This window comes from Drosophila sechellia, chromosome X (assembly GCF_004382195.2).
Source record: "Drosophila sechellia strain sech25 chromosome X, ASM438219v1, whole genome shotgun sequence".
NCBI lineage: Eukaryota > Metazoa > Arthropoda > Insecta > Diptera > Drosophilidae > Drosophila > Drosophila sechellia.
The window spans coordinates 14,384,366-14,395,068 of record NC_045954.1 but is presented as its reverse complement, the minus strand read 5'-3'; the positions used below and the strand labels follow the sequence as shown (position 1 = coordinate 14,395,068).

The 10,703-nt window shown below is 41.5% G+C and overlaps 3 protein-coding genes across 4 annotated transcripts; 1 reads left to right on the top strand and 2 right to left on the bottom strand.

Moving 5' to 3' along the window:
• Positions 1–45: 45 nt before the first annotated feature.
• Positions 46–1,064, bottom strand: LOC6618544 (nucleoside diphosphate kinase 6). Its single transcript, XM_002042768.2, has 2 exons — positions 765–1,064; positions 46–688 (listed from the first exon to the last, which is right to left on the bottom strand). The coding sequence occupies exons 1-2, from the start codon at positions 962–964 to the stop codon at positions 433–435; spliced, it is 456 nt and encodes a 151-aa protein (XP_002042804.1). The 5' UTR covers positions 965–1,064; the 3' UTR covers positions 46–432.
• A 790-nt stretch (positions 1,065–1,854) lies between these two features.
• LOC6618543 (probable 28S ribosomal protein S25, mitochondrial) lies at positions 1,855–2,712 on the top strand. The gene is made up of 3 exons (XM_002042767.2): positions 1,855–2,097; positions 2,163–2,357; positions 2,483–2,712. Exons 1-3 carry the CDS (start codon positions 1,961–1,963, stop codon positions 2,652–2,654), a joined length of 504 nt encoding a protein of 167 aa, XP_002042803.1. The 5' UTR covers positions 1,855–1,960; the 3' UTR covers positions 2,655–2,712.
• Positions 2,662–4,165, bottom strand: LOC6618542 (probable RNA-binding protein 18). 2 transcript variants are annotated; one of them, XM_032725771.1, is made up of 5 exons: positions 4,110–4,165; positions 3,968–4,047; positions 3,778–3,898; positions 3,144–3,236; positions 2,662–3,083 (listed from the first exon to the last, which is right to left on the bottom strand). In XM_032725771.1, exons 1-5 carry the CDS (start codon positions 4,119–4,121, stop codon positions 2,799–2,801), a joined length of 591 nt encoding a protein of 196 aa, XP_032581662.1. In that variant the 5' UTR covers positions 4,122–4,165; the 3' UTR covers positions 2,662–2,798. The 2 variants fall into 2 exon arrangements, with proteins under 2 accessions (XP_032581662.1, XP_032581663.1); XM_032725772.1 differs by lacking the exon at positions 4,110–4,165 and having other exon boundaries at positions 3,778–3,852; positions 3,968–4,060.
• Between the last annotated feature and the right edge of the window lie 6,538 nt (positions 4,166–10,703).

Sequence of the window (10,703 nt, the reverse complement as noted above, 5' to 3'; positions counted from 1 at the left end):
TGGCATAGTTCCATCTACGGTAGGTTTTTATTAACTTCATAATCATTCACCTTTAAATTGACTTCTTTTATTATAGCGAATTCTCTTACGAAGCGAGAACATTGCAAAATGCCTTACTCATCTAATTCTTATTACTAATCAATATTAAGTATAGTTTAAAAATGTTTTTAGTTGTTCCCCTGTTGCTACAAGCAAATATATAAACATATTAGTACACGAAGTCACAAGAAGTATTATAAACTTCAATTACTTTTAAAGCCAACCATATATGTTTAGTTGTCTTTGGTCTAAAGTCTAAATACTATTCGAAAAATGCCAGGCATTAAAAATAAGAAACATAAATTAGGACACTTCATATAGCATGAAAACATTATTCATGAACCACTTTGGTAGTAGACATCTTGACCAAGCTAAGGATCAAGTATTCCTCGACTACGCCTCCTCCCTTTTCGCCTGGCGCCTCCCAACAGCCGCGTCGAACTCCGGGAACAGAATGCTGATCTCGCGGAGGGCGGATTCCTCGCTGTCGGATCCATGGCAGGCGTTGCGGGTGTCGGATAGACCGTACAATGACCGGATGCAGTTGGGATCAGCGTACACGGCACGGAACACCTTGGTGGGACCCAGAAGACTGCGCCACTTCTGTATGCAGGCTTCCGATTGGAGAATAAGGGCGTAGCTGGGTCCGCTGATGGAGATATACAAAATGGTTATACAATCTAAGTGGCCTCAGATTTAAGGATGTCTCCAGGCACTATGCGAACCTGTTCATAAAACTCGTTAGCCGGTGGTAGAAGTATTTTCCCTTGTGCTCCGCGTAAAATCGCTCCGATAGTTCTTTCGTAATGCAAACCTCCTTCTGGTCGAGAACGGTGAAATTCTGGGAGATCAGCGCTCGGATCTGCTGCATCGCGTAGGTATTCCGCACCACGTGCGGCTTTATCAGAGCGAGTGTTATTTCCATGTCCTGTTGATTGTTGTGGTAAAGCAAGAAACTTTAAAGTTTAAGTTTAAGAGGTAAACAAATTAGCTAGCCGGTTCGTTAATGGATCTATCGATATATGAAAAGCACAATCGAAAGTGTTTTTTGATTTAATAGACGGACTCCACTAAAACGAAATATAAGCATTTAAATTTAATTTGATAAACATAATAAACATATTTCTTTTTGTTTACCATATCTTAGCGCTTGCATTAAAAACAAACCAAAAGCAAAAAAAAAAAAATAATTTTTAATTTTCCAAATTTTATTATTATTGTATTAGTCTTGTTAATTTCTATCGTACCAAAAACACTTTGGCCACGCCCCTCCGTACACCTGTAAAACTCCCAAAACGGCCACGCCCACACTTTCGAACAAGTTGAAAAATTTTTCTCTCATTTTATGAGAGAAATGATGAAAAATGATGAAATTTCGCGTGCGCATTCACACAAGCGGAGTAACGTGTATCTTATAGTAGGGAGATTCGACCATAGCATTTTATTGTATTTTTGTATTTAATACCCATTCCTCGTACAGTAACATACACACTTTTCGTTGAACCCCTATAAAACATCTATATTTTTGATCAGTATCTGGCAATGTCCATCTGTCTGTCCGTTTGTCTATATGAACACCTTGATCTATGGAACTATAAATGCTGGAAAGTTAAGATTAAACATGCAGATTCCAGAGACATAAGCATAGACGCAGCTCAAGTTTGTTTCCTGATGTCTCTCTATTACGTCCACAAACTTCCCAAAGCTGTCACGCCCATATATAAACATATACATATTCGGATATTTTGTTTTAAGTGGAAACATATTTGGTCTGCATCGATACCGCGTTTCTATCGATAGTTCCGTATGCGCCTTGTGGGAGTCACTAGCCGACCGATCAGCTGTTCGCATTACACAAGCAGCCGCTTTTTAATTGGATTTCTTTTGTTTTACCCAGGCGTATTTAAATTAAAAGTGCAAAATGCCGTTCATGAAGGGCCGTGAGCCCATCCGCCGCACCCTGAAGTACCTGAATGCCGGCAAGCTGGTGCTGAAGGACAAGGTGCGCATCTTCAGCGTAAACTACAACACATATGGTAGTCATCACGCGGGCGCTCGGTGAGTTATGGCATATAATTGACTAATAACTTTACTATATATGCTAATAAATGCATGGCAAATAGGGACTTTGTGTTCTGGAACATACCGCAGATCCAGTTCAAGAATCCCGAGGTGCAGGTGCTCACACTGAAAAATATGACGCCCTCGCCGTTTGTGCGCTGCTACTTCGACGATGGACGCGATATGCTTATAGATGTGGACAGCCGGAATCGGGACGACATCATCGAGCACCTGATCAAGGTGGTGGGCAAGACCCGGTAAGAACACGCATCGCATACTTAGAAGCCTTTTTCTTACCTATGAGTTGGGAGTTGAGAAGAAGCTAGCTCACCATTGAGGACTCAGCATCATTTATAACTTAATACACATTTAATAATTGCAGAGAGCAACTGGACGCTGAGGAGCGCCTGAAGGAGAGTAAGGACAATCCGGCCAACTTTGGCTACGGATGCGGCAGGCACTGCATCTGCGAGATCCCCGGCCAGGTGCCCTGTCCCGGAACCGTTCCGCTGCCCGATCACATGCGCGGCAAGATCTTGTTCGCACCCAAATAGACGTTCGTTCTGATTGTACCTTTTTTTTTAATAAATTAATTGTAAATTACACCTGCAAGGCTCGTCTGCTGAGGTAGCGCCCTATGTACTAATGATTTTTACAGACTACTGCGTGAGACGGTGGCAAAGTGGGTCCTAGTGAGCCTAGTGGCGCTTGGGACGCTGCTGGCGATGATATGGAGCCGATGACTTGCCGTAGCGTTGCGATGCGTCCCGGTCTTTGTTGAACTGGTAGCGCTGGATGAAGGGCACGTTGACCTCGCCCCTGCCCGCTGTATTCAGCTCGAGATTGTCGTCAGTCTGGCGCTCCAGCAATTTCAGCTTGGCCTCAATGGCCCGAATGGCCTCCGTTTTGCTGACCTTCTCCTCGCGTTTACCTGTTCCCAGGGCCGGTATATCCAGGCGCGGCTTGGGCTTCTGCATTTCATCCTATATATAGGGAAGAGCATCGATTTGAAGTTTGGACTCGAAGGCCTTGGTTTTGCTTACATATTTAATGTTCTTGGCCAAACGCACGGCTATCGAGCGATTTCCAACGCTGGTTCCGTCCAGTTTCAGCAGCGCATTGGTGGCTCCCTCGTTCTGGAGTGCATTTTTGGGATTGGTTAGTGGGAATAGCTAAGTAATAAATATCATTCAGGGCGGTGCAGCCACATATTGTGTTCAATCGAAGATTTAAGCTGACTAAAAGATCACAAATCCTAAAAGATAACTTTCAACATGTAATTGATTCTTAATATCTGGTTATTAGACTATGTTCAAGAGATGTTGTTTGCGTATTTGCCTAGCTAAGATGTAGAAAACCATTGAACATAAGAAAATCTCTAGAATCTATAGTGTTAGTGATAATGTATATGCACTTTATAGAGTCCTTCTACTTCCATATACTTTCCTGCAAGCCTTGCACCCTTTTGCTGTATGGGTGACAGATATAAAAATAACCTAGCTGCGTTTTTAGGCGAGTGCATCTGGGAGTATAGATACAGAGTTCGCCGCACTGCATAAATGAGCTTGAGAATACTGAAGATTAAAAACAAAGTTAAATAGCACAAAAATCCTTGAAACACTGGCCACGACAACGCGGCCGCTGCACCGCCTGGCCCCAGTGAGGCACTGCACCCACCTGCGCGAAGGTGACGAAGGCGTAGCCCCTGGATTGTCCCACCATGGGACCGCCCTTGTGGAACAGCATGTCGAACTTCTCGATGGCGCCGCATTTTTGCATCAGTTTGAGGAGTTGAAACCGATAGGGGGCAATGCAAAGTGAACTATTAGCACCATGGAATCGCTGCAATTAGCCAGGCACAACTTACTCGGTGATCCGTGAGTCCAGATTCCCAACCCAGATGCGACGCGCCTCCTCGGGATTACCACCGCCGCCACTCGATCCGGCCTGCAAGGACATTTTGTTAACTGAAAACCGACTGACGAGCGTTTCTACACGGATTTACGGACAGTGCTAGCCATTTTATGTGCGAAAAATAAACGAAAATGAAAATGCAGTCTATTTGGCTTAGGGATGTGCAAAAAGTGTGTGGTGAAACGGGCATAAATATCGGTGGGACAACCTGCTTCTTATCGATAGCTAGCGAGTACACACTCCCCGCAGAGCTATTCACCGCACACTAGCGGAGAACGAAACCAAGTGTGGTGAATTCAAATTCAAAATGTTATTGTAAGGCAAGTAAGAATCTAATCGATAGGAAAATCTGTATTTTTTAGTAAAATATTGGCTGCTATTAATATACTAACATATAACACATTGCTATAATATGCTGAATTATAGAAAGTTGTGCTTTAGTTATCTGAATTTCAATCACTGAAGTTTACGTTTGGAAAACATCACATAAAATGGAAATAAGTAAACCCTCACTTTCAGCCGAGAAAAAGGGCAAACGGATTTAGTCGCTCCAAAACGAGATGACAAACAGCGGACCCTGCCATGTCCTTTGAAATATGCAACAGCCGTTCTGGGGACGGGGACAGGATGGGAATAAGTTGATGGGGCCTCATGTAGACACTGCTAATGCGCATTGTATGCGATAAGTCCCAGGCCAGCTCCTCTTGACCAGCAGTTTTTAGACCCCACTCCTCCTTTTTGGAGGACAACTTCCGACATCTTCATTTCTGGACACCAACTGGATGTGAGTGCAAAAATGCAAGCTATTTTTATGGCAAGTTGACTACGAATTGTGTAGGAATTTGGTCTCTATATGGCAAAACGAATGGAAACGGAACTTGCAATGAATTTCGCGTTTTTAGCTATATATTGTTGTAAATATTGCATTTTATTATAGAAACCTTTTAGTTATTTGTTTAAATGCTTACAACAAATGTTTGGAACTAAATTAGTGGCTAAGCCCAGGTTTTCAAAGTGTAGGTATTTCGCATATGGTGGCTTTGCAAATTACCATCGTTGAGCGAGCGAGCGCCACTAACAAGCGGAAAAGGTCCTGTATAAGGATACCGGCACAGTGGCCATGAGTTAGAGGGCGATGATAAAAAAGCTGGCGCTTGATCTCTGCCCCGCCAACATTCCACCATTTATTTAAATAATTCACCGAGACGCCGGGCTCCACGATGCATATCGAGTTTGTCCAGCCAGGACGCACTGGCATGCATATGTAAGGAGTTGCCGCTGACACAGGTCCTTGCAGCCAGGGCAGGGCACTGCGAGAAAATGTGCTAGCCCAAGCACTTCTCTTACTTTTAACATTATTTTTAAGAATATGATTTATCCTGATTTATATACTTTCTTTTGGGCTGTTTTTCTCAGAATTTTGCTTTCAGTGCATCTCAGAAGTGCATTTTAGTATGCATGCTGCCATTTCTATATGGCATCCTGCCCTTGCCCCTTGCATCTGCCCCATTCTTATGCCAATTTTTTATGGCACAGTCCTGGGAGCAACATGTTGGTCATTTTCTGCATACGTAATTTCGCCAGCAAATCACTTGATGGCGCCAAAATGCCAATTTAGTGGGTGCAGCTCATACAAATTGCCGCGGGAGCTTTAAGTTTCTGATTTTATCACAAGCGATATTTCTAAAATAAATCCCAATATGCATTCCATTTGAAGAGTATTGACTTATATTTAGATGACCCAAGAAATGATCTGCTTTGTACTTTTTTATTTCTTTTTTAAAATTAGTTTTAGTGTCTAGTGCTTCCAATTATGGACTTCATCATTTCCTTGCCGGAAAATTCTCAACGAAATTAATTTCCGCTGTTCTTTTTTTATTTTGTTTTCGGTGCTATTCCCTGCATATGTCCCCACTTATCCACTGCCACGCCCTGCCCATTTGAAGTCCCCTTCCGCCCACTTTTCCCTTTGGTCTTTTAACAATTTTTGCCTTGCGTTCACCGCGCCGGCGGCAAATTGCAAAATGGACACTATTTTTTTGCTTCTGCTTTCTTTTTTTTGGAACATCGGTTTTTCTTTCTAGTTCATAAATATAACTGCTTTTATAAATGCACTCACACTCGCACAAGATTACACTGCAAGAAAATGTTTGAAATGAATGACTATTAAACTCTAGTATGTATATTCATGCACATTTCACTTAAAGTTAAGGCTCGTAATTAAACTCTATAAGTTTGAAGGGCCAAAACTAATATGGTGTTTATTAATATTTCTAGCCGTGCTCATAGTTTAGCTATGCCAAGATATGGCGGAGGGGGCGTGGCACGAGGGGGGGGGGGGGGGTTTGGTTGAGTGGGGGTGACACGCATGCAAAACTTTGTATGGGAAGCAAACTAGTTCAAGTGCTAGGAAAAGTAAAGTCGTCTGGTGACTTAAGTTGTTATAAAAATGCAAATTTTTTACAGCTTTTGCCATTTCCTAGAGCAACATCACATCATGGAAAGGGGCGCGAGGGCGGGGCAAGTGTATGTATTTTGTACATACATACATACATATGTGTAACGATAACTACACGAAATGGTTGTAATGATTTTGTCATGGGTCCTGTGTTCTGTGGCATATAAACTAGGCTGAGAATGTACTTCAGCGGCAAGGAGCCAAAAGGACGATTTCTAAGGAAGATTTGAAAAAGCAGGAGAAGCTGGAAAAGCCGGACATTCCAAGTACACTTCAACCGCAACTGACAGGCGAATTTGTCTGTCTGGCATAAATGATTTCATTTCGATTATAAGGTGGAAAATTCTTAGTGCTTTCGAATTGGTGTTAATAACAAAATACTTTTTACAAACAGCCATTGTTAAGTGTTAACTGTTATTTTAAGGAAGCCAAATGAAGATTAAAATTAAGCACAAACCAAGCTAATATATTTAATTATCCCCCAAAAATTCCAGCTTGAGTTCATGCGAGAATAACTACTTAATCTATTAATTTTAAGGCATTTGGCAGGACTTAAGCGTCGTGTAGAGTAGCCTGAAAATAGTGGGGTCCTTCTACGAAAAGCGGAGGCAGGAAGGGGGGGGGGGGCACATGCAAGGAGTCCTGCGTGTGTCCTGGCCAGGCTGATGTACGAGAGCATTATGCGATAAATGTGCATTTTTGTGAGTTATTCAAATTATGTAAGCGCATCGGTGTGCTTCTATCTTGGCCTGCTCCCTGCTCCCTGCCGTCGTCCTGCGTCCTTCGTCCTGTGCACGGTTCATTTGTGCCAGGCCAGTGCAATTTATGACAGCGTCTGGGATCAGGACATGGAAATATGAAGGCAATAGAATGTCTCAGCCAAAAACTCTGGAACGTGAATGAAATGAAAGGCAGGACCTGTTAGCCGTTTGCAACGGACCTAAAGGATAACGTGTTGCAATGTCCATCGAGAATGCCATGCAAATTAGTTAACAACAATTGAAGGCTGAAACGAGAAACGCAAACACACTTCAAACACAAAAACACTTCGCTCGAGCAGCGCTTCTAATATTTTTTTATGTAAATTCGAAGTAATTGGGGGATTCCATGCCATAACAGCAATTTTGTTTAATAATATTTACAAGTTATTATTTAAGCAAATTGTTTGAATTTCACATGAAAGCTGCTCTAAGAATTTAGTACATAGAAATAAACAGCAAATAGAAATAGATTTTATGTTTTAATAACACATCTATTGTTTAAGCAAAACATTGCTTTTTTTGACATTAGACCTTCAGTTCTTTAAGCGCATTAATTAAACTAAAAATATGGTTAACGCTTTTGTTATACTCAATCCACTAGTACTTCAAAATACAAACTTTGCCATAACAGCAATGTACTTAGAAAATTATTACTCTAATTGAATGTCGGGAAGCGCAGAGACAATGAAGCAAAGAGAGGATAGAAGGAGTGGGTGTGGGCGACTCCTTGTCGGCAGGATATCAGGATGCAGGATAGGTGTACAATGCCGAAATACCGAAATACCAAGGTGTCAACTGTCTTGGGTTGTCATGCAAATTAGTTAAGCAGAGATGCCGACAGATTTTGATTTTAATTAAAACTTATTCGAGGCATGCCTCGCAGCAAGTGCAATAGGAATCTTTAACAATAAAAAGGCATGACGAGTGCTGCATACATTTATCCAGCGCATAATGCACTCATTCTTTTCAGTGTGTGTGCGTGTGTGAGTGCATCTGCGAATGTATCTGTGTATCTGAGGGATATACACACATACATATGTATGTACATATATACCAACCTACGTACATGAAAACTAACAGCTACAAAACCATATAACAAATTGCATTCTGTCGTCGCGAGAGAGTGCGAGAGAGACAGACGGACGCAGTGCGAAAGGGTCGGACTGGCGGGGTGTGAAAGAGAGAGGGAAGGCTTTGATTATGCGAACCTTGGCGAAATGACTCCTGCTCGCTCATCTCCATCTCGCATTTCTTTGAAGTTGCCGTCTTCAGCTCTTGGGGCGGCAATAAAAAGCACAACATAAATGTAGGAGCCTCTATCGCGAGTGCTTTTGTTTTTCGCAGTGATCGAAGTTCAAATACCCTATATTTAATTTAACTTGAATTTAACTCAACAGTTAGATTACATTTGAGCCAATACATAAACTTACTAGTTTTAAGTGATTTCGTGGCTATAATTTAAAATTTTGTTTGTTTTTATACCCATGCATGTTTGTTTCCTTAAATTTAATAATATATTTATTAAATTTCATACTGTAGCTCATGAAACACGAATTTTTGTTTGAATTGCATGCTGTTTATGTAGCTATTTTTCGATTCCGAAATGCCCGCGAAACGAAACAAGGATTGCGGACGGGCAAACCGAAAGTGCAAGGATTGTGATGAACAACAATGAGCAGCAGCAGCAGAAGCCATATAATAATTCGTAAATTGTGGCATGTTGTAGCTTCGTGGTGCGCCCCGGATTATCCTGAAGATGCGAAAAGAGTGGAACGCGGGATATTGAAGATGGGAATATGCGAAGATTTTTCCCATTTTACACAGCGGCAGAAAACTTTTTAATTATCTGTGTGAGTGTACATATATGCATGTGTGGGTGATTTAATTGAAATGCCGCCGAGGCCGCCAGCAAAAAGGAAAAACTTGCCAATGGCTCGGCACAAAATGCTGTTTGGACAAACAATTGCCTCGTCCTTCGGCCGATGTTAATGCTATTGGTTGCCACAGTGACCAAAATTGATGTCAATTGATATTGATAATCCATGCATTATGCGCGATAAACAAAGTTAATTGAATCAAAGGCGCCGAGCCCACAACCACAACACTCTCCTTGTTTTCGTTAACAGTGCGTATGAGCAATGTCCATCGAAACTGGCTTAAAATGTCCACACAGCAAAAAGAATTACGTTTTTTTTGCTCAGCTTATTATCGAGATCCCTTTCCTGCTGATTTTTTTAGAAAATTTATATTTGATAATTTTTGGATTTTTTTTTGTGAAAATTAGTCAAAATTTAAGATTTCCATCTGTAAATGCCACTCGATTGGAAATTTTCCAATGAGATTAACAAGGTGTAACACTTTATCCACCATACTGTTTATTCTTAGACAAGGATTTCAAGGATCTGTTTGCTTATAACTTGGCTAAAAATGATCGCACAATGGTCATTCGCTGCAACTTTTAATATTCAACTTCAGCAATTTTAATACGAGCTTGATGAGGTATAGCGAACCACTTTTTAACCAACATACAATCAAGGCAGTTAATCAAAGTTAAAGTTTGAAGAATGCAGTTGAATTGAAACTTTGGATTACAAAGTTGCCAGATTTATATTTAAAAAGTAGGAGAACACATAAAAAACGCCTCTCATAAATATGAAATAAAATATTTACTCCATGTCCTGTTCTTTGTGAAAAGCTGCCTAGATGTTGCGATATTTCCTTCAAAACCCTGACAGAGGCGTAGGAGGTAAGAGAGGGGGGGGGGGGGGGGATCCAAAACACCACCTGCCAAGGCGTCAAAATTAAAAAGTTTCGACAGCGCTTCAACAACAATTTGGCAAGTTTCTTGATGCTTGAAATGAACAATAGTTTTAAAATGCCACCAACCCAGGATAACTGCCTGCCCCGAGGACGCAGGGGGGTGGTGGGGGGTGGGTGATGGTAGAGGTGCCCCGTTTTATGAGCTTGGCAAAAAGTTAGCCAACAATTATTTTTTGTCGGGGCAAACGCAAAAATACGAAAAATCTACATGAAACTGAATGAGTTTCCAAAGTTTTCCAGCCAGGATGCGAAATTTTGAGGGCGGTAGGGGTGGTGGCATGAGGCTCTTGAGGGGACAGGGACAAACGCATTATCGTTAGAATGTGAGAATGTTGGAATGGAATGGCTCCATGCCTGGCAAATGTGTGTCTAATGCATTTTGAGGAGCCCATTCGTACTCCGATTCTCCGGCAGCTGAAGCCATCTCCAAAATGTTCTGTCAAAACACACACACATACATGCACTAACCCTTGCTTTTCCACTGGGAAAATAAAATTAAATACATTTGCCTCAAATGGAACACATTCGAGTTGCCTAAAAGTGAACCAATTACACTAAGTACATGTAGGCAATCTTAATTGCCACAGCTCCAGCAACTTCAGATACTTCATACCCAGGAAATGCGGATTAAAATGATTGTTTATCTTGAT